The following is a 24,282-nucleotide window of genomic DNA, read 5'->3' on the forward strand; positions in this document are numbered from 1 at the left end:
TGATAAAAGTTGTTTTAATGTCTTGAAGATGCTTCTTAGAGATGGTCTGAATTTTACCTGGCTCTGTTGCTCTGATGGTTTTGAAATGATCAAAAAGACGCCTGAGGAAAAATGCCACAGGCAATTCAAGTTATAAACTCTCAGGTTTTGCAGAAGTTTCCTTCCATTTAAAAACTTCAGATAGCCTACCCAAGCTTATGGCTGTAATAAAAGCATTGTTTTTTTTTTTTAAATCTTAAATTATTAAAGGATGATTGTTTACAACGTTGTGTGAGTCTACTGAAGTAAATCATATATATATATATACACACACACATATCTGCCCTCATCTTGCGAAAAAAATCCCATCTTGACAAAAGAATGAGTGAATTACACATATCTCTAAATGAATGGGCTTCCCTAGTGGCTCAGAAGGTAAAGAATCTGCCTGCAATGCACAAGACTCGGGTTTTATCCCTGGGTCAAGAAGATCCCCTGGAGGAGGGCATGGCTACCCACTGCAGTATTCTTGCCTGGAGAATTCCGTGGACAGAGGAGCCTGGCAGGCTGCAGTCCTTGGAGTTGCAGAGTTGGACATGGCTGAGTGACTAACATTTTCACTTTGAGTAACTATGCAGTGACCTGTCTGCTCTGGGTTCTGTGATCTCGTTTTAGGAGCTGCTTCCTTTGGTGCTGATGTTTGAGCTGCCAATCGCTGGAATTCTTCAACCAGCGCCTGATCCTAATTCCCCCTCTATCCAGCACATATCACAGATGTACAACATTTCAGTGTCATTTAAACAGCGGTCCCGGATGTATGGTGCCACGGTGATAGTACGGGGGTCTCAGAGTAACACAAGCGCTGTGAAGGTGAGTGATGTGGGTCATTCCAGACATCGTAGGTGTACGAATCCTGTGAGTTTTATTTTTAAAGGATTTTAAGACAAATTCGGTTTTTTTTTCCTCTCATATTATATTCTGGTTCCCATTTTTATTTATTTATTTTAAAAATATTTGTTTATTTATTTGGCTGTGTTGGGTTGTAGTTGTAGCCTGTGGGATCCTTCACCGTGGTGTGTGGGCTTCTCTGGTTGCTAGCACGTGGGCTTAGTTGCCCCTCGACACATGGAATCTTAGTTCCCTGTCCAAGGATCAAACCTGCATCCCCTGCATTGGAAGGCAGATTCTTAACCACTGGGCCACCAGGGAAGGCCCCACATTCTGGCTTTTAGGACATGTTGCATTTTTCCATAGCTGTCAGAAGCGCAGTAGAACCTTTCCCTTCAGTGTGGACATCTGTCGCATGGGACTATTTCTCTCCCACTTTTTCTCTTAGGAAGGAACGGCCATGCTGTTGGAACATCTCGCCGGGAGCTTGGCGTCAGCTATCCCCGTGAGCACGCAACTGGATATTGCAGCTCAGCATCATCTCTTTATGATGGGTCGAAATGGAAGCAACATCAAACATATCATGCAGAGAACGGGTGCTCAGATCCACTTTCCTGATCCCAGTAATCCACAAAAGAAATCCACCGTCTACCTCCAGGGCACCATTGAGTCTGTCTGTCTTGCAAGGCAATATCTCATGGTAGGTTTACTGAAATTAATGGTACAGTTTTTTTTAACATCTTTGGTTACCGTGTATGTTGCTGCACATACTGTAGCAATGTGGTATTTATGGAAGCACTTTGGAATTCTGGTCAAATAAGGGAGGTTCTTGGTAAAAGAAAGTAAAAGAATAAGGTACATGGTGCCTCCCAGATTTAATTTCGTTTTGTGGGTAATTCTCTTGCAGTATTTGTTTTTAAATTTAAACAACTGAAGAGGTTACATGGAAATAATTGGCTGTATTTTGTGGAAGGTGATTATTTTTATTTGACATTTAGCATTAGTTTGTGTTTGACAAAAAAAATCACTTTTTAAAAAGAACAACTAAAAATTAATAAATTTAAAATTTTACCCTACCCTCAAAGATAATAAATTTTGGTAGCATGAAACATTTGAACATTTCATAAATCTCTCATAGCATTTTAAAAATGCTGTAGTATTTGAGCCGTGAATTTGAGTGTCATGAATTGAAAGAAAATAAGTTACATAATTTACTACTGCTTTCAGCTTATAATATTCAGTCTGTCTATCCTTCCTATATTCATTAAAAACCCAGTGTGTAGGTTGATACAGTAACAAAATGGACTGACATACCATGTATTCTTATTAAAAAATGCTATTATATTCTCCATTCTGGCTAGACCTTTAGTGACATTTGAATCCATAAGCTTCAGGCATGACCTTTAACTATTATTAACTTGCAGAATCTATTTTTGAGAAACTTTCAGAAAATCCAGATTTTTATTGTTGATTCCATTCCTCTGATAGATGAAAACTTGTTATAATCACTAAGAACTATGATGTATGATTTTAATAAATTAATTTCATTGTGAATGATTTTTTTTAGCTAAGCTTACTTAGGCTACTTTTAATATACTGCTAGTTAGACAGCATATTTGTATCCAAAGATTATTATGATTACTCTTCATACTTTCTTTTTTCACACTTTTCAAGTTCTTTAGATATTATTTTGAGTTCAGTGAAATTTTCAAGCAATCAGCACAGTTATGAATTCACATTCATACTGTGCTCATACCTGACAAAAATACAGGTATGCAATGAGACATATTATTATTACCGCACAATACTGAAAGATTGAGAGAGAAATTAAAAGGCTTTAACTTAAATTTTAAATAGTATCACGGTTTTTTATAGCAACGTCTGTATAAACATCTCTTATCCAGAAGAGAAATGGAGCATGGTGATTTCTTTTTAATTCTGTATGTTTAACAGTAACTTCTTCCAATACTTATGTACAAACCCATCAATCTGTGCATCACAAAAAACTGTGGGATGTGGTTCCTATACTCAGTAGATTAAGAGCCAGGAAGGAAGAATCAGAGAAAAAGCACAAGTGCTAAACCCTGCTCTGCTGAAGAGAGAGACAGTCACAGGAAAGGCTGAGAGCAGTTTACTCAGGAAGGAGGGAAGCTTTGAGCCGCGTCAAAGGAGAAGTAGGACTTGGGTTGGCAGAGAAGTCTGATGATGAGTTAAGATCCTGGGGAACAGAATCTGTTGCAAAGACTGTCAATAAGTTGGTGTGGTTTGGAGAAGGGGCAGACATACACAGAGAGACCTGTGACTGCACAAGCAAAGCTGGGTGGGAATGTGGAGATTTTTAAATTCTGATATATGTTTAGATTTCATTCAGGAGACAGTAAAGAGCCTCCACTGTAAGTCTTTGAGCCAGACCACAAGATTACCACCCTTCATGTAGTTGAGAATATAGTTTCTGGCGCCACCAACAAAGCTGAAGTCAGAGAATGGAAGAGTTTTTCCAAGGTGGAGAGTAAGTAAAAAATTCACAGCCATAAAGAGAAACACAAGACACTTATTTCCATCATCCAAAAGATAGTTTCCACCCCTCAATATTATTCCCACACCAGCCTTCTAAGCTATGTGAAGGTATGTAATTGAGCTTCAACACTTTGGTTTATTCTTTTTTAGTTAAACTTTTTATTTTGTACTGGAATATAGCTGATTAACAGCGTGATAGTTTCCGGTGGACAGCAAAGGGACTCTTATTCTTTAAATCTATAAAATGTTGCGTTATCTGTAGGCATGTTAAATTATTGGATGTATAAACAAATAGTGTTTAACCTCCCTCACTTTCTACTGTGGCATTTTCTAGGGTTGTCTTCCCCTTGTGCTGATGTTTGATATGAAGGAAGAAATTGAAGTCGATCCACAGTTCATTGCTCAGCTGATGGAACAGCTTGATGTCTTCATCAGTATTAAACCAAAGCCAAAACAGCCAAGCAAGGTGGGTTCAGAGTCTGGGCCCAAACAGAACCAAGTATCATATCACATTCAATATAGTGTGATTTTCATATAAATGAATATCTGCGTATACATGGCACTTGATATTCTATATAATAGACACTATTACATATTATATTTTACTTTATATAAAGGCAAATTTATAACAGCATTCGTTATTGATCATTTTATTTATATGTGTGTTGGTTTTTGGAGTCTTTTTGTGACCATTATTTTAATTACATATATGGGAAGGAAACTTTTTTTTTCTTAATTTGCAATTTGGTAACTTTAAGCTTTACTAAGTTGCCACAGAGTTGGTAAGGCTAAATGTTGTGTTATGTCCACATGTATGGGTGTACGGATGCAAAGCAGTTTTAAAAATGCTTGGTTTATTTACTGCTTGTGAGCCATTGTGCTTGCCCTAGAGGTTTGAAGAATAGGTGCCTATTCATTTTCATAAATAGTTGAGACAATTTAGTGTCCCTAGTTCAGCTTTCTTGGAGCTTCTCTTTTAAGATGTTGCAAAATTTCAGTAATTACATGTGCTGTCAAAAATTTAATGGGATAGGTCTGATGATATTAAGTGCTGGTAAGGATATGAGGAAAGAGAAATGTTCCTGCATTAAACTGTATAAATTAGCCCAAGCACTTTAAAAGTAGTTTGTGATCATTTGATCACAAAAATACTGATATTCTACCACCAGTGATTCTATTTCTAGTCATACATGCTGAGGAAACCTTTGTATCAGAAGTTAATCAACAAGAGTGGTATTGAATAAAAAAAGCAAGTTGATGAAGTCAGTCAGAAAGAGGAAAACAAATATCATATACTAATGCATATATATGAAATCTAGAAAGATGGTGCTGATGAACCTGTTTGCAGAGCAGCAGTGGAGATGCAGACATGGAGAACAGACTTATGCACATGGTCGGAGGGGGAGGGAAGGAGAGGGTGGGATGCATGGAGCAAGTAACATGGAAACATACATTACCACATGTAAAATAGGCAGTGGGAATTTGCCATGTGACTCAGGGAACTCAAACCAGGGCTCTGCGATGACCTAGAGCGTGAGATGGGGAGGCAGGTGGGGAGGGATGTTCAGGAGGGAGGGGGCATGGGTATGCCTGTGGCTGATTCATGTTGGTGTTTGGCAGAAACCAACCCAAGACTGTAAAGCAATTATCCTTCAATTAAAAATAAATTTTTTAAAATGTGAAAAAAAACAAGTTACACAACAACATATACTAAATGATAACATATATTTTTATTATAGTAGATAAAACACCAAATAGTTGTGCTTTTAAAATTTCTAAACTATGAATTTTATCATATATGCATATGGTACATATATAAAAATATGTACTGTTATGTATGTGTATGTATGCAAATAATGTGGTAGTCAGTGTCCAGCATGAGAAAGAAAATCATGCCTTCCTCAAAGAAAACTTTAAAGGAAAAGATAGGATTGATTCTGAACGAGCTTGCTATGTTGAGTTTACAATTAGAGAACAGGACATTGACTTTCTGTATTGTGGAGCTTCGTATCTGACTAATGTGAGTTGACTAGAGTCACTGTAGATGACTAGGATGAAAAGATGCAAACAGAAAAGACTCTGCATGTAAAGATGGACAGGCCCAGGAAGAGTTCTGGAGTTCAGCAAGAAGTGAGCCAAGGTCAGGGGGAAATGAAAAATGAGAGCTCTGAAACCTTGCAGCATCCCAGAGCTTTTTAATTGTGCCTCCCTGGCCGCCAGGCTGACCACTGCTTTAACTGCTTTGTCAGCCACACATTTTATTTATTTTCCATTGGAGGCTTTCTCTCATGGGTTCAAATTTCTAATTCTCTAGATGAGTCCATTGAGGGAAAAAAAGATTTATTGTTTGGGAATTTATTTTGCCATAAGCTTTGCCACAGATATATCATCAGTGAGGAAGAGTGGTACCTCCAAGTCCATTAGTCAACTGGTAGACTGTAAATGTCAAATGTAAATGACCATTACTGTGCAGTCTATCTATGGTGACAAATTTGATTTTTAAAAGATGAGATAAATGGGGGAAGCTTTAATGTAAAGACAAGAGGATGTAAATGAGAATGGGCTGTAGAGACAGACGGACCTAGGTTCCTCGAGCTGCCCCCCTGCAGCTGCACTGTGGCTTTGGGCCTTTGTTGAACACAAATAATAATTTCACCCCATAAGGTTCTGCAGGAATTAGAGTATTTGTGCAGCTTCCACCACAGTGCCTGGGATGTAGGACACACCGAGTAAGTGGTAATTAACCTTTTATGCTTTTACCAAGAGGAGTAAACTTGGGAAATAAGTGGTTAGAATTTGCAGTTGACTTTAACAGCATTAAGCCATGCCCTGAGTGGAATTCTTATTATCATACTCATTTTCTCACCCCCTTCCCCAATTCATTGTAGACTACTTGCGTGTCACTTTTTTCTTTCTCATTATGTGTTTTCATAGTCTGTGATTGTGAAAAGTGTTGAGCGAAATGCCTTAAATATGTATGAAGCAAGGAAATGTCTCCTCGGACTTGAAAGCAGTGGGGTTTCCATAGCAACCAGCCCGTCCCCAGCGTCCTGCCCTGCCGGCCTGGCATGTCCCAGCCTGGATATCTTAGCTTCTGCAGGCCTTGGACTCACTGGACTAGGTATAAAATTTATTATTACAGCCCTTCTCAGTCACCAGAGGATTGCTTATCTAGTTCCCTTTCTTTCTACTGTCTGGGGCTACATTTCAGAGGCTCTTTTTTCCTTCTTTAGGTTCTATGATCAGCTGAAAAGCAACACAACTCGAATCAATCTATTTTGATTTTTTTTGTTGTTAGACTCTCTGGATTTCTGTTACCCAGATTTTTTTATTTCTGCATAAATAATCAAGGTCTGGCTGTTTTATTTTCGGTGGCTGTGTTTGTTCTTCTAAATTAAGAAAGCCATGGAGAGTGAAGTGAGCAGGCTGACTATAATTTATGTGTTTGTTCTTTCTTGCGTTTGCAATATTGCCATCAGTCCCTGGAGATAAAGATTATCCAGTTTGCTTTACAAACAGTAATTGCAAATCTGCATGTGGGGTGGGCAGGGGTGGGTGAAGGCAAGCTGAACCGTGCTCCCAGCGCTTACTTTAGCCTCGTCCAGACACAAAGGAAATGTAGCCTGCAGCCGCCATGGGAAGCGAATGGACCTGCATTTATATCTGAGGTAAAGAAGAGAAAGAGGAAAGAAAGCATCACCTTGGTGCTTTAGTTTTTTAAGAAAGCAGGGTGAGCCATTTAACAGTCATGGTGTGATACGTACTGTCTCATTTATAGATTCCTGTTTTGTTGGATAAAGTTCATTGCTATATCAGTTATTCTAGGTTCACTACTTTTTTGTACATTTTAAGTAGCTTGTGTATAAAAAGTTAGTGCAATAACCCTCACAAATCATTCTGCCTCAGTGTTGATTTGAAACAAAAAATACTCTTGTGCGTGCGTGCTCACTCACCCCATCATGTCCAATTCTTTGCAACCCCAGGGACTGTAGCCTACCAGGTTCCACCATCCATGGGATTATCCCAGCAAGAATACTGAAGTGGGTTGCCATTTCCTCTTCCAAGGGTTCTTCCGACCCAGAGATCGAACCCACATCTTCTGCGTCTCCTGAATTGGCAGGTGGATTCTTTACTCATGAGCCACCTGGGAAGCCCTAACAAAAATACTCTCAGCAGTCTTTAAATTTTTTAGTAGCTATTCTAGCTTTTTAAAGATGTAATATGGTTATAATATGATGAAGGTTCCAAGTAGCCCTGCCCAGACACCATTACAAGTAAAGACATATTACGGCCCCTTGGCCCGTAATCTCCCAAAGCTGTCTCTTCCACTGGAGATGCTGACTACAGCACTGCTTGTAAGTCAGGAAATGCCGTTCAGGCACTTTGGCAGGAACTTAGATCTTTCAAACGTAGTATGAAAGCTTTTTCGGGGGGCCAACCTCTCTGCAGATGAACTGAAGGAAGCTGTCCTGTTGCAGAAAAACATTTCCCAATTCACTGCTAATTGTAAGTGCTTTAGAAAGAGTTTTTTTTTTTTTTTTAATAGCAGATGACATGTGAGTTACTCAGAGAAATTAAAATTGGGTTTCCACTTGAGCACAGTTTCGTTCATGCTGGCTCATTGAAATGATTGCAAAGCAGCCGGTGGTGCTCCAGGCCCCGCGGTCTATCCTGATCCGAGCTCCCCTGTCCTCCCGTTTCTGGGTCTGTTTGTGACAAACAAGGTCCAGTGCTGGAGCTGTGTATCATGTGGTATTTCATGTGAATATCTGAAAGAAGGTAATCTGTCACCCATGCCTTATGACTGGAAAACATCAGATGCTATGAATGTGTGTTCCTAACGGCAATATTGATGCCATCTGTATATTACAATCTTGAATTTATGTGTGTTGACTTTACATTCATCTTTTCAGGTCTTTTGGGACCCACCGCCTTATCTCTCAACACTTCGACATCCCCAAACTCACTCTTAAATGCTCTGAACAGCTCAGTCAGTCCTTTGCAAAGTCCGAGTTCCGGCACCCCCAGCCCCACGTTGTGGGCTCCGCCACTCGCTAATACTTCAAGTGCCACAGGTCAGTGGTATTTAAGTACAATCGAAGGTGTGTATTCTTAGGTATTATGGGTTTTTAAGTAAACTGTACTAGTGGTTCCGTTTCCTCAGGGAAAAATTATGGCTCAAAGCATACTGCAGCCAAAAAGTTCTCCAAAGTGTCAGTTAAAATGAAGCATTAAAAAACAGTGAGTTTTTCATAAAAGTAAGTAATCTTCAAATGTGACAAGCAGATCAGGAAAAAGAGCATGATGCACGCAGAGCAATGACAGAAACACCTGAAGGTCACTGACCTGGTGATTAGGAAGTGCAGGTTCTAGTTTGACAAATTTGCTTAGTAGTCAAATGCACTTGCTAAGTCTAGCTATTAATAGTTTCCTTGTCTGTACAATGAAGAGCTTAACTAAATACTCTCTAAAATGTTGTTCCATTCTAATACTCGTATGTTTTTATAGTAATGTGTTAAACCTATTAACAGAGGTATCAAAATGGAATTTTCTTCAGCATTGACAGCAACAAAAGTGACTTTTTTGTTGTTACTTAAAATGATTCTGAGTTGCTTTGTGTCTAATGCCTGTCTTTGTGAAATGCTGTTGTAGGTTTTTCTGCTATACCACACCTTATGATTCCATCCACTGCCCAAGCCACGCTAACCAATATTTTGTTGTCTGGAGTACCCACTTATGGGCACACAGCTCCGTCTCCCCCTCCTGGCTTGACACCTGTTGATGTCCATATCAACACTATGCAGACAGAAAGCAAAAAAATCTCTGCTGCTTTAAATGGACACACACAGGTAATGCCCTTCAGCAAAGCGCTTGTGATATATGCTGTTCGTAAAGGATAAGCCACTGATAACATGTTTAAACTTTTACCTGAAATGAATTTTAGGGTTGTGACCATATGTCTGTGCTATTTTCTACTGTTATTTCAGTCTCCAAGTATAAAATATGGTGCAATATCCACTTCATCACTTGGAGAAAAAGTGCTGAGTGCGAATCACGGTGATCCATCCCTGCAGACAACTGGATCTGAGCAGACATCTCCCAAATCAAACCCCACGGAAGGTATCTTTCCTTCTGAACTTCAGCCTGCTCTGTTGATTGGATAAAGGGATCGTAAAAAGTCTATGCAGTGATTTTTGAGTTGGTTTTGCTAACTAGTTATGACTCATCCTGCCTCAAGGATGCAGAAGGACAATATCTTGAACAGAGTTCCAAAGAACATGGTGAAAGAGCACTTTCCCCTTCCATTGGAACTTCCTAAATTAAAGTGAATGTGATTGTGCAGCAGGAAAGCATTAATTTGCTGTGTAATTTTTTTCCAAGTAGAGTATTTCTTTTTCTAAAAATCTTTTTTTCCCAAAGTAACCCAGAATTTGTGTTCCTGCTTTTATTTTATTTTTAAAATTTTAATTGGAGGCTGATTACTTTATAATATTGTGGTGGTTTTTGCCATACATTTCTATCAATCTTTAAAAAATATGAGGGTCTACTTTTCAGATTTCATCTTGTATTTTTAAGATAGCCTTAATTTAAGGCATCATCTCTGTAGCTGAAAGCTGTTATGCTGTGTCTCCATAGAGTCAGAATCTGATTAGTTTCTATTGCAGGTGATTGTTGATAGTAAGGTGATATTTTGATTTTTTTTTCTTTTTTAGATGTGGACCATTTTTAAGTCTTTATTGTATTTGTTTACAATACTGCTCTGTTTTATATTTTGGTCTTTTGGCTGCGAGGCATGTGAGATCTTAACTCTCTCACCAGGGACTGAACCCTCACCCCCGGTACTGGAAGGCAGTCTTAACCACTGGACTCCCAGGGAAGTCCCCTGGATTTTTACTCTTCTTTTCTTCTCCTCTACAGGTTGTAATGATGCTTTTGTTGAAGTAGGCATGCCTCGAAGTCCTTCCCATTCTGGAAATGCTGGTGACTTGAAACAGATGATGGGTCCCTCCAAAGTTTCCTGTGCCAAGAGGCAGACAGTAGAACTATTGCAAGGCACAAAAAACTCACACTTACAGTATGTATCTTAATTTTGAAGTCCTTGATCCTTTGAAAGAAAGTATGTAACAGGTTGGATATATGTTAAACTGAATAGTTAGTGCTCTTTGGTTTAAGTGCATTTGATATTTGTGTTTTTTTTTTCATTTCTTTTTATAATTACCTTCTCTTTTTACTTTTAAAAATTTTATTAAGAAATAGTATCTGGTAACCTTCACCTTTATTATAAAACAAAATTCAACTAAGTAAGTTTAAAGATCGAATTGATTTTATTCAACAGTTCACAAATCAGCAGCATCCCATGGCAAATGGGACACGAAATCTTAGTGTTTTATCTGATTTGGAAGGATCTGAATATTTAGTGACTATCATTTAATTTAGCAAAACTTTAAGGTTTTAGGTCACAAGTAATATTTTAGAGAAACTATTTAAAAAATTTACTGAAAAACTTTTATCTCATTTACATTTGCAGTAATCCCCCCACCCTTTTTTTTCTTTTACTTTACATTATTGTATTGGTTTTGCCATACATTGACATGAATCTGCCCCGGGTGTACATGTGTTCCCCATCTTGAACCCCCCTCCCACCTCCCTCCCCATCTCATCCCTCTGGTTCATCCCAGTACACCAGCCCTGAGCATCCTGTATCATGCATCGGACCTGGGCTGGTGATTCATTTCACGTATGATAATATACATGTTTCAATGCCGTTCTCCCAAATCATCCCATCCTCGCCCTCTCCCACAGAGTCCAAAAGACTGTTCTATACATCTGTATCTCTTTTGCTGTCTTATATACAGGGTTATCGTTACCATCTTTCTAAATTCTGTGGTACATATACACAATGGAGTATTACTCAGCCATTAAAAAGAATACATTTGAATCAGTTCTATTGAGGTGGATGGAACTGGAGCCTATTATACAGAGTGAAGTAAGCCAGAAAGAAAAACACCAATACAGTATACTAACGCATATATATGGAATTTAGTAATCCCCTTTTATCTTTGGGGGATACGTTTCAAGACTTGCAATGGATACTTGAAACTATGGATAGTCCTGAATTCTATATATTCTCTGTTTTTTCCATATATATATCTATGATAAAATTTAATTTATAAATTAGGTACAGATAGAGATTCACAAAGCTAATGAATAATTGCAGCAATATGAGTTATGTGAATGTGGTCTTTCTCATTTTATCTCTGTCTCTAAATATCTAATTGTACTGTACTCACCCTTCTTCTTGTGATGATGTGAGATGATGGAATGCCTGTGATGAAGTGAAGTGAGGCGAGTGATGTAGGCATTGTGATGTCATGTTAGCTATTGTTGACATCAGGAGGAGGATCCGGGCTCTAGGACCCTGGATCATAGAGCCATGACACTGCTGATGGTTGGGGAATCCCAGGATGGAGTCGAGTGAGGTGGCGAGAAATTTCATCACACTGTTCAGAACAGCAAACAATGTAAAATTTATGACTTATTTTTGAAATTTTTCTTCTAATATTTTCAGACTGAGGTTGATGGTAGGTAACTAAAACCATGGAAATTGAAACCACAGATAAAGGGGGACGACTGGATTCAATTTACTTGATTTATATAAGCATTTCATCTTTTAAAGCCATTTTAATAGACTTTTTTATTTACTTTATTTACTTTACTTTTTTATTTATTTACATTTTTTATTTACTTATTTATTTAATTTACTGCCAATTAATTTTGGCCATACTCTCTGTAGGTGGAAAATTCAATACATCTCTAACACATACATTGCTGTTGTTTAGTCGATATGTCATGTCTAACTCTTTTATAGCCCACCAGGCTCCTCTGTCCATGGGATTTCCCAGGCAAGAATACTAGAGTGGGTTGCCATTTCCTTCTCTAGGGGATCTTCCCAGCCAAGAGATCAGATCCATGTCTCCTGCATTGGCAGGCAGATTCTTTACCACTGAGCCACCTGGGAAGCCCCCAACACATACATAGACACACATGAATTGAAGAGTCCTTTTGGGTTCCACTTTTAAATTACTGCTGTGAATCAAGTACAATAATACAAAATTTCACTAGTCATAAAAAAATGTTGGATTTCAGTTGTTTTTTGGTAGATGAAATAAGTCTGCTCAAAGGGGTGAAGTTTTTTACTGCATCGGTGGGGAAGACACTTAAAATTTTTTTTGCCCACCTGTGTTTCAGATGGTCTTTTCTTTTGTTCATCTTTTGATGGGAATTAACTCCCAGAAGTTTTTTGGGGGGTTATCAATTTTTTTTTTCAAACTTTTTATTTTATGTTGGGGTATAGCTGAGCAGCAGCATAGCCAATTAATGGGCTTCCTAGGTGATGCTAGTGGTAAAGAAACCACCTGCCAGTGCAGGTAGACGCAAGAGATGCAGGTTTGATCCCTGGGTCGGGAAGATCCCCAGAAGGAAGGCATGGCAACTCACTCCAGTATTCTTGACTGGAGAATCCCACTGACAGAGGTGGGCTACAGTCCATGGGGTCACAAAGAGTCAGACACGACTGAAGTGACTCCATATGCACGCATAGCCGATTAACACCGTGGTGGTGCTCTCAGGTGCACAGTGATGGGACTCAGCCATCTGTACACATGTATTCATCCTCCCTCGAGTCCCTCCCATCCAGGCTAGGGCATAACATGAAGCGTTCCATGTGCTGTAAGTAGAGCCTTGTGGGTAATCCATTTTGAATGTAGCAGTGTGTACATGTCAGTCCCAAACTCCCTAACTATCCCTTCCCCTAGCAACCATAAGTTCATTTTAGTTCATTTGTACCATTTATTTTTTTACAGTCCACATATAAGGGATGTCCTATTATATTTCTCCTTGTCTGTCTGCTTCACTCAGTATGATGCTCTCTAGGTCCATCCACGTTGCTGCCCACTCAGAAAATGGGCAAAAGACCTGAATAGACTTTTCTCCAAAGAGGACATACATATGGCCAACAGGCACATGAAAAGATGTTCAGCACAGAAATGCAAGTCAAAACTAGAGTGAGATGTCACCTCACAGGTCAGAATGGCTATCATCAAAAAATCCACAAACAGCAAATGCTGGAGAGGGTGTGGAGAGAAGGGAACCCTCCTACACTGTAGGAGGGAATGTAAACTGGTACAGCCACTATGGAGAACAGTATGGAGGGTCCTTAAAAAACTAAAAATAGAGCTACCATGTGACCCTGCAAGCCCACTCCTGGGCATGTGTCCAGAGAAAAATATGATCTGAAAGGATATGTGTACCCCAGTGTTCATTGCAGCACTGTTCACAAGCCAAGATATGGAAGCAAACTAAACGCCCATAGATAGACAAAGAAGATGTAATACACATATACAATATACATATATAATATTACTCAGCACTAAAAATAATGAAATGATCCCAGAAGTTTTTAATACAACATTTGCATTTCAAAGGTACAGGGAAAGAATAAAATTTCCTCCAAGGACTTTGGCTTCCTAAGGCCAGAATTTCTACAATACATTTGAGATAAAGAGGGGAGGTTTTAGGACTGATAAAAGGAATAGATATTATAGTGAGTTAGTTCCTAGTTTTGCAAAGATTTCTAAGATAAGGAAGAAAAGTTGTTCTTAATTTCTCCCAAATAGGATTGCAGCCTAAGTGACATTATATTTTGAGCCACCCATCCAACTACATTATCCTTAATTTCCTTAAAAAAAATAATCAGGGAGATTTCTAACTAAGATGGAAATCAAAAGATTTCTGTGTTCTGGATTTAGAGCTGTTTGCCTCTAAATATTGTAGTGCATCCTTCCACAAAGGCTTTAGAGAGTTTTTCTTTCCCTCTGAGTGCATCAGTTCAGTTTAGTTGCTCAGTTGTGTCCGACTCTTTGCGACCCCAAGAACTGCAGCACGCCAGGCCTCCCTGTCCATCACAAACTCCCAGAGTCCACTCAAACCTATGTCCATTGAGTCGGTGATGCCATCCAACCATCTCATCCTCTGTTGTCCCCTTCTCTGCCTGCCCTCAATCTTTCCCAGCATCAGGGTCTTTTCAAATGAGTCAGCTCTTCTCAACAGTTGGCCAAAGTATTGGAGTTTTAGCTTCATCATCAGTCCTACCAATGAACACCCAGGACTGATCTCCTTTAGGATGGACTGGTTGGATCTTCTTTCAGTCCAAGGAACTCTCAAGAGTCTTCTCCAACACCACAGTTCAAAAGCATCAATTCTTCAGCAGTCACCTTTCTTCATAGTCCAACTCTCACATCCATACATGACCACTGGAAAAACCATAGCCTTGATTAGACGGACCTTGTTGGCAAAGTAATGTCTCTGCTTTTTAATATGCTATCTAGGTTGGTCATAACTTTCCTTCCAAGGGGTAAGCGTCTTTTAAATTCATGGCTGCAATCACCATCTGCAGTGATTTTGGAGCCCCAAAAAATAAAGTCAGCCACTGTTTCCACATCTATTTGCCATGAACTGATGGTACCGGATGCCATGATCTTAGTTTTCTGAATGTTGAGCTTTAAGCCAACTTTTTCACTCTCTTCTTTCACTTTCATCAAGAGGCTCTTTAGTTCTTCACTTTCTGCCATAAGGGTGGTATCATCTGCACATCTGAGGTTATTGATATTTCTTCCAAAAATCTTGATTCCAGCTTGTGCTTCTTCCAGCCCAGCGTTCCTTGTGATGTACTCTGCATATAAGTTAAAGAAGCAGGGTAACAATATACAGCCTTGACGTACTCCTTTTCCTATTTGGAACCAGTCTGTTGTTCCTTGTCCAGTTCTAATTGTTGCTTCCTGACCTGCATACAAATTTCTCAAGAGGCAGGTCAGGTGGTCTGGTGTTCCCATCTCTTTCAGAATGTTCCACAGTTTATTGTGATCCACACAGTCAAAGTCTTTGGCATAGTCAATAAAGCAGAAATAGATGTTTTTCTGGAACTCTCTTGCTTTTCCAATGATCTAGCAGATGTTGGCAATTTGATCTCTGGTTCCTCTGCCTTTTGTAAAACCAGCTTGAACACATGGAAGTTCACGGTTTATGTAATGCTGAAGCCTGGTTTGGAGAATTTTAAGCATTACTTTACTAGCGTGTGAGATGAGTGCAATTGTGCAGTAGTTTGAGCATTCTTTGGCATTGCCTTTCTTAGGGATTGGAATGAAAACTGACCTTTTCCAGTCCTGTGGCCACTGCTGAGTTTTTCAAATTTGCTGACATATTGAGTGCAGCACTTTCACAGCATCATCTTTCAGGATTTGAAATAGCTCAACTGGAATTCCATCAACCTGTACTAGCTTTTTTTGTAGTGATGCTTCCTAGGGCCCTTGACTTCGCATTCCAGGATGTCTGGCTCTAGCTGAGTGATCACACACTATCATGATCATCTTTTTTTGTACAGTTCTTCTGTGTATTCTTGCCACCTTTTCTTAATATCTTCTGCTTCTGTTAGGTCCCTACCACTTCTGTCCTTTATTGAGCCCATCTTTGCATGAAATGTTCCCTTGGTATCTCTAATTTTCTTGAAGAGATCTCTAATGTTTCCCATTCTGTTGTTTTCCTCTATTTCTTTGCACTGATCACTGAGGAAGGCTTTCCTATCTCTCCTTGATATTCTTTGGAACTCTGCATTCAAATGGGTATATCTTTCCTTTCTCCTTTGCTTTTCACTTCCCTTCTTTTCACAGCTATTTGTAAGGCCTCCTCAGACAGCCTTTTTGCTTTGTTGCATTTCTTTTTCTTGGGGATGGTCTTGATTCCTGTCTCCTGTGCAATATCACGAATCTCCGTCCATAGTTCATCAGGCACTCTGTCTATCAGATCTAGTCCCTTAAATCTATTTCTTACTTCCACTGTATAGTCATAAGGGATTTGATTTAGGTCATACCTGAATGGTCTAATGGTTTTCTCCACTTTCTTCAATTTAAGTCTGAATTTTGCAATAAGGAGTTCATGATTTGAGCCACAGTCAGTTCCCGGTCTTGTTTCTGCTGACTGTATAGAGCTTCTCCACCTTTGGCTGCAAAGAATATAATCAGTCTGATTTCGGTGTCGACCATCTGGTGAGGTCCATGTGTAGAGTCTTCTCTTCCTTAAAAAAAACAAAAAAAAAACCTTTTAACTCTCTTGTCAGTTTTCAGTATAGAAAAACAGTAAATATTTCTGGCAGTGTTGAATAACCCCTTGGACTTAAAAGCTATTCCAAAAGGGAGTGCAAAAATTATTTTATTTTCCTTTGTTTATTGGGTACTACACAAGAGATCCACGAGTGCTGGCTCTGGTAAGAATCTCACCCTTAGCTGACTTCTGCCAGTTTTCTGAGAATCTCATCTGTATGCTCCAAAGAGGGTTTAAACTAGAAGGTTAGCTCCAGTGTCTGTCAGAATTTGGCAGAGTTTTTCATTAATTTATATTTAATTTCCCTTAGCTGTTTAAGGGAATAGTGTAGTAGTTTACAAGAAAATCCCTCAGAATGTCGTCGGTTCTGGGAAAGGCCCATACAGAGATCATCCTTTGAGGGTAGATACGAGGGTGTCTTTTGATGCTGAAAACTCGGCCTCTGTGCAGCAGGGCTGAATTGAATCTCAGAGACAAAGTTTGGGGTGAAGTAGAAAAGAATAGCTTTATTACTTTGCCAGGCAAAGGAGGACACTTCAGGCTTGTGCCCTGGAAAACTGTCCCAACATGTGAGGCTTTAGTGAGGAGTTTTATAGTAATAGTTCCAGGGCCGGGTTGCTGATGAGGATCAGGGTGTGTGCAGGCCTGCGTTCCTTTAATGTGCCCTCAAGTGGTCTCCTAACCTGAGAAGCTTCCTAACCTAACCAGCTTCTCTGGTTCTCAAGGCTATCAAACCGTGAGCTTCCCTCTGGAATGAGGACTTCTTCATCAAGTAGTTTGTCTTCCATTTGTTGAGGGTTTTAGTTCCCTAGAAGAACTCAAAGATGTTAAGTATATCTGATTAGGGTGGAACCAGGACCTGCCCCACTATGGTTTCTTGGCTGCTCCTCCCTTGTCTCTGGATCTCTTCCCTCCCCTGATTAGCAACTGTTCAAATATGCCCTTAGGAACTCAGGGAAGATCATACAGGCCAGAGTCTGTTCCCTACGTATAAGAAACCGGGGACACAGAAAGGCTTCGTGACTAGAAGCCCCACGACCACTAACATGGCGGACTTTTGTTGCGGTCTTGCAGTCTTTTCAGAGTGGAAAGACAGTTCAGACAGGATTACTGGAATGAGTACTCAAAGAGGATAGGGAGTTCCTGGTGGTCCAGTGGTTAGGACTCTGCACTCTCACTGGTGAGGGCCTGGGTTCCATCCCTTGTTGGGGAACTAAAATCCCACAAGCAGCATGACATGGCCAAGAAAATAAGTATAGAGGAGAGCAGTAGCAGATAGTCAGTCATATTATCTCTTGTTTTAGGTACCTCTTGCGTCTTTAATTTTTCATTAGCCTTTTTGCAATGAATCTTTCAGTGAAGCTATTTTGGAATTTTGAAGCCTTTTGGAGCATTCTGCATGTCAATTAAAATAGGTATCCTCCGCCCTGCCCCACCTTTTTTTTTTTGTGGGAGTTGGGCAGGAAAGCTCTTGCTTTTAAGTGCAGTTCTTAAATGATCTTATATAATTGGAACATTCCTCATAATGGCCATTCTAATTATAGTTGTCCTTAGTAACACGTTGACATTTTTATAGATAGTTACAGCTTCCAGGGCCATAGTTCTTAGATGTAAAATCAGCAAGTGTACCAGAAGGTAGAGTGCTTAACTCTTTGAATATTAAGGATCCCATTTCTTTCAGCTAAGCCTTTTTGGGTTTGGGGGAGCGAGATTAATACGTGCTGTGGGCCTAGGGATTGTGTGGTATTTTACAGTGAGCCTTGTTGCATAGAAATCTTCTTGTGGCTGGTGGATGAACTAGTATCAAGCTAACCTAGAAGCTTATGTGACCAGCGTATTTGAACTCGGGAGTCCTTGAGTTATGTGGAGAGTACTTCATCAGGTTTTAAAGGCTTCACCCTTGCCCACTAATTTTTGCAACTTTTTGGCCACAGAGATTCCTAATAGTAGTAGCTTGTACAAAACAAGTCGAACAAACACGTGCACCTTAAACCAGCAGTAACCAAAAGATTCTTCTGTGTCCCAGCCATTTAAAGGCCCTGTGTGCACCCCAACAGTTCCTGCCATGGGACCTTGGCCTGGGGAAAGAACTGAACCAGCAGACCTCAACAGACAGGGACTGAGGACGAGGGGCTGCACATATATAGTTCCCATGTGGATCCTGGGACAGAATCAAGGCTTGGGGGTTTCCACCAATTAATTGACTGTCATGGTCTGAAATAAAGGGTAGGGGCTTGAGCTCCAGGCAGAGCCATCTGCCAGATTGAGCTGACCTGCCCTGTACTGGGAAGCCCATTAGATTGGGAGCTCAGTGCAAAGAGAGCAGAGCTCAGAACTGAAAGGAACTTACCTACAGACCTCAGAAACAGAGACAGAGAACTGAAAAGGGTTTGCCGGTGCCACACCCATGTTTCTCATGCCCAAAGTTACTGGAAGTCTCCTTCAGTCTTATTACTGCCATCAGATCTGTTAAAAAAAGAAAAAACTAAAACTCAGTTTAAAGATCAAATTTACTTTATTCAACAATTCATGAATCAGCAGCATCCCATCTAGTAAATAGAAAGAAGCTCCAAAATGCTGTAGAAAACATTTTTAAAGCAGCCAAAATGAGGGACAAGGAAGTCTTCCTCAAAAGAAAGGATTATTTCAGACAAGGTCACCTTCCTGCGAAGTCAAGTGGGCCTTAGGAAGCATCACTGTGAACAAAGCTAGTGGACGTGAGATAGCTCCAGCTGAGCTATTTCAAATCCGAAAAGATGATGCAGTGAAAGTGCTGTACTCAATATGCCAGCAAATTGGAAAACTCAGCAGTGGCCACAGGACTGAAAAATGTCAGTTTTCATTCCAATCCCAAAGAAAGGCAGTGCCAACAAATGTTCAAACTATTGCACAATTGTACTCATCTCACATGCTAGCAAAGTAATGTTCATAATTCTCCAAGCCAGGCTTCAATGGTACTTGAACCGTGTACTTCCAGATGTTCCAGCTGAATTTAGAAAAGGCAGAGGAACCAGAGATCAAATTGCCAACATCCGCTGAATCATTGAAAAAGCAAGAGAGTTCCAGAAAAACATCTATTTCTGCTTTATTGATTACGCCAAAGCCTCTGACTGTGTGGTGGTGGTTTAGTTGCGAAGTTGTGTCCGACTCTTGTGACCCCTTGGACTGTAGCCTGCCAGACTCCTCTGTCCATGGGACTGTGTAGGTCACAACAAACTGTGGAAAATTCTGAAAGAGATGGGAATACCAGACCACCTGACCTGCCTCCTGAGAAATCTGTATGCAGGTCAAGAAGCAACAGTTAAAACTGGACATGAAACAACAAACTGGTTCCAAATTGAGAAAGGAGTACGTCAAGGCTGTATATTGTCACCGTGCTTATTTTACTTATATGCAGAGTACATCATGAGAAACGTTGGGCTGGATGAAGCACAAGCTGGAGTCAAGATTGCCGGGAGAAATAACAATAACCTCAGATATGCAGATGATACCCCTTGTGGCAGAAAGTGACAAGGAACTAAAGAGCCTCTTAACCAAAGTGAAAGAGGAGAGTGAAAACGCTGGCTTAACATTCAACATTCAAAAAATAAGATCATGGCATCTGGTCCCATCAGTTCATGGCAAATAGATGGGGAAACAGTGGAAACAGTGTCAGACTTTATTTTTTTGGGCTCCAAAATCACTGCGGATGGTGATTGCAGCCATGAAATTAAAAGATGCTTACTCCTTGGAAGGAAAGTTATGACCAACCTAGATAGCATATTAAAAAGCAGAGACATTACTTTGCCAACAAAGGTCCGTCTAGTCAAGGCTATGGTTTTTCCAGTAGTCATATATGGATGTAAGAGTTGGACTATAAAGAAAGCTGATCACCGAAGAATTGATGCTTTTGAACTGTGGTGTTGGAGAAGACTCTTGAGAGTCCCCTGGACAGCATGGAGATCCAACCAGTCCATTCTAAAGGAGATCAGTCCCGGGTGTTCATTGGAGGGACTGATGTTGAAGCTGAAACTCCAATTATTTGGCCACCTGATGCGAAGAGCTGACTCATTAGAAAATACCCTGATGCTGAGAAAGATTGAGGGCAGGAGGAGAAGGGGACGATGGAAGATGAGATGGTTGGATGGCATCACTGACTCAATGGACATGGATTTGGGTGGACTCCGGGAGTTGGTGACGGACAGGGAGGCCTGGCATGCTGCGGTTCATGGGGTTGCAGAGTTGGACACGATTGAGCGACTGAACTGAACTTAACTGAATTTCCTCTACTGTGTTTTATATCCTTACAGAATAGAATGTCTTTAGGCAAATATAACACATGTATTTTTTAAGTTAAATTTAATTGAAGTATCAGTTCAGTCGCTCAGTCATGTCTGACTCTTTGCGACCCCATGAACCACAGCACGCCAGGCCTCCCTGTCCATCACCAACTCCCAGAGTTCACTCATGTCCATTGAGTCAGTGATGCCATCCAGCCATCTCATTCTCTGTCGCCCCTGTCTCTTCCCGCCCCCAATCACTCCCAGCATCAGAGTCTTTTCCAGTGAGTCAACTCTTCGTATGAGGTGGCCAAAGTATTGAAGTTTCAGCTTTAGCAGCAGTCCTTCCAATGAACACCCAGGATTGATCTCCTTTAGAATGGACTGGTTGGATCTCCTTGCAGTCCAAGGGACGCTCAAGAGTCTTCTCCAGCACCACAGTTCAAAGCATCAATTCTTCAGTGATCAGCCTTCTTCACAGTCCAACTCTCACATCCATACATGACCACGGGAAAAACCATAGCCTTGACTAGACGGACCTTTGTTGGCAAAGTAATGTGTCTGCTTTTTAATATGCTGTCTAGGTTGGTCATAACTTTCCTTCCAAGGAGTAAGCGTAGTTGATTTAAAATGTGTTAAATAATAATTCTATTCTTACTTCCTCCTTTGTCCAGCAAAATCTGTCTTGCTTTTATGAAAAGAAAAATCTGCTCTACTTTTATAAAGTTTTTGATTGATTATCATTGTTTCCATTTTGTCCAAATCTGCTTTATCTGTGTTTTTCTTGATATTGTACTAATATGCCAAATTAACATTATTTGTTATAGGTGGCTTCCCTGGTGGCTCAGATGGTAAAGCATCTGCCTGAAATGTGGGAGACCGGGGTTTGATCCCTGGGTTAGGAAGATCCCCTGGAGAAGGAAATGGCAACCCACTCCAGTATTCTTGCCTGGAAAATCCCATGGACAGAGGACTCTGGTAGGCTACAGTCCATGGGATTGCAAAGAGTTGGACATGACTGAGCGACTTCACTTTCTTTCTTTCTTAGAGGAATAATGTTAGGTTAGAGAAGTAATTCTGGCTTTAAAACCACCAGTGATGTGCACTGCATACTTCCTTGCCTTCACTTATGCAGTTCCCTCTGAGTTGCTGCTGTTCAGTGGTGAGCCTGCAGTTGCCCTTTCAATTCCAGGTCACAAGCCTGTGTGAAGTCTCTGTGAACTTTTGTCAAACACAGAAAGCTCTTTGCTCCTCCTGTTGTGTTCTAATAGCCCTTTCTAAATTCCTCTGAATTCCCCTGGCACAGCTGAATAGTGAATGATACAAAAAAGAACGTGTGAACAAATCAGCTCTTTGACTAATACTGTTTATTATTTCTGTTTTACTTGAGCTTAACCTTCAGTTGCAGTTAAGCTTGAGGTGCATGTCTATGGCACTATGAATTCTTATAATTCAGATAACTCTCCCTTGTTTTAAGAAGCACTTTCATGAGGTGTTCTTTCCCTGCACCCTGAACAGATATTAAAGAGCATTTATTTACCTGCTGCCTTTATCACAGCAGATTTGTAGCACCCTCATGTGTATTGCACGCAGATGGAATGGGTTATCTGCGTGCTTTCAGACTGACTCAGTGTGTTCAGATAAACGTGGGTCAGATATCTGCTTGCTTGTCTGTAAATCAGAAATCTTGTCTGTATGTCTACTCCGTATGTACCATATACAGAATGTCATATATACATATTTACTGTGCGTGAATATGTATCTTGAGATAGTTTCAACACCATGTTGAGAGTCAGCAAATCTGCGTTCATATCCCATCTCTACCATTTACCAGAGGTGTGAGCTTGGATAAGGTACTTCCCTCATGTGAAAAATGGGGACAGTAATGCTGCCTACCTCATCGCAGTGCTGTGAGGATCACAGGAGATAATGCCTGTGCGTGGTGGACACGTAAACCTAACTAGGAAACACGGCCCCTGGCAAAGGTGTGGTGCGTGTGAATGTGACAGTGGCATGCTCAATCCCAAACTCTCTCTTTCACAGCAGCACTGACCGGTTGCTCTCAGATCCTGAACTGAGCGCTGCAGAAAGCCCACTGGCTGACAAGAAGGCTCCAGGGAGTGAGCGCGCTGCTGAGAGGGCCGCACAGCAGAACAGTGAGAGGGCCCGCCTTGCCCCGCGGCCATCATATGTCAACATGCAGGTAATGAGTGTAAAAAAAAAAAGGGAGAATCATCCAAATGTGGGCCGTCTAGATTGAGGGAAATGGGGAATTCAGTGAGCCTTTAGCAGCAGAGCAGAAATTCCGTTTTCCTGCACATGCTCAGTTCATTTCAGTGTAGTCGCTCAGTTGTGTCCGACTCTTTGTGACCCCATGGACTGCAACACGCCATGCCTCCCTGTCCATCATCAACTCCCAGAGTTGACTCAAACTCATGTCCATTGAGTCGGTAATGCCTGCTCAAAATTAAATTTAAATATATATGCAGTGGTTAGGAATTGGTTTTGCTATAAACATTAAAAATGAAATGCAGGATTTAGTTTAAGTGAGGAGAATTCTTTGAAATATTAAAAGTGATCTAACATGGTCTCTGTCACTGTGTCTTATGCAAAGGACATTTTTCATCTGTTACTTAAATAATTCAGATAAATATACGATCTGCTATTTCTGAGCATTTACTACCTCGTGACATAGTCTTAAATAAATAGATATACTATCCTTCTATCTGTGAAATGGAGAAAATGAATTTGGTGCTTCTTAGACAGTTATAAAAATAACTAATGTGAGGCTTTAGTTTTTTGAAAGGAGATACTAAATATTATTGATGATTATGTTGGTTCACAGATTTTTATGATTATTTTAAACTATTTCCTCAGCAGGGATTTTCTCTGTATTCATTTTCAAACTATTGATCCAATTACCAAAAAAAAAAAAAAAATAGACTGTTGATCATGGAATTCAGAAATCTGATTTTTATATTGATCACAATATGAAAGATAAGGATTCTGTGCTTTTAGAGATGTCTATGAACTCCGGGAGTTGGTGACAGATAGGGAGGCCTGGTGTGCTGTGATTCATGGGGTCGCAGAGAGTCGGACATGACTGAGCGACTGAACTGAATTGAACTGATAAACATTTGGTTTCAGTGTCTGAATTAATGGGTAGACTTACCTACTTCATAGTAAGATATATCACCTCCATCTCCCCACCTCCAAAAAAGAAAAAAACTTCACAAAATCTTAGAAATAAAGAAGTTGTCACAAATATGTCAAAGAAATTAATTCTTTGACACTATACTTCTGTAATTCCAGTGAAAACTACAGTACAATCCTGCTTGTCTGCTTTTACTAATCCTTTGCATTTGAACATTTTCATGTTTTTAGATGAATGTTTTTACAAAAGCCATGGCCTTTACAAGGTGCAAAGTTAAAAACAAACATTTATTACATTTTCTCTGGTGGATATATTTTCAGTTATTATAAA

At 40.1% G+C, this 24,282-nt stretch overlaps 1 protein-coding gene across 3 annotated transcripts in view; it reads left to right on the forward strand.

The window, feature by feature from the left end:
- Positions 1 to 24,282, forward strand: part of BICC1 (BicC family RNA binding protein 1) — a 365,857-nt gene that overhangs the window by 310,616 nt on the left and 30,959 nt on the right. For 2 of the 3 annotated variants that reach the window (XM_055425684.2, XM_088841894.1), the window contains exons 7-15: positions 655 to 849; positions 1,316 to 1,567; positions 3,719 to 3,850; positions 6,319 to 6,505; positions 8,298 to 8,459; positions 9,037 to 9,233; positions 9,372 to 9,504; positions 10,303 to 10,459; positions 22,842 to 23,001. In XM_055425684.2, the coding sequence (XP_055281659.1) occupies positions 655 to 849; positions 1,316 to 1,567; positions 3,719 to 3,850; positions 6,319 to 6,505; positions 8,298 to 8,459; positions 9,037 to 9,233; positions 9,372 to 9,504; positions 10,303 to 10,459; positions 22,842 to 23,001 (1,575 nt within the window). The remainder of the gene's footprint in view (positions 1 to 654; positions 850 to 1,315; positions 1,568 to 3,718; positions 3,851 to 6,318; positions 6,506 to 8,297; positions 8,460 to 9,036; positions 9,234 to 9,371; positions 9,505 to 10,302; positions 10,460 to 22,841; positions 23,002 to 24,282) is intronic. The other variant, XM_088841893.1, reaches the window with a different exon arrangement.

Source organism: Moschus berezovskii, chromosome 12 (genome assembly GCF_049115385.1).
Source record: "Moschus berezovskii isolate FMDL1 chromosome 12, NW_MosBer_1.0, whole genome shotgun sequence".
In the NCBI taxonomy this organism is placed as follows: domain Eukaryota; kingdom Metazoa; phylum Chordata; class Mammalia; order Artiodactyla; family Moschidae; genus Moschus; species Moschus berezovskii.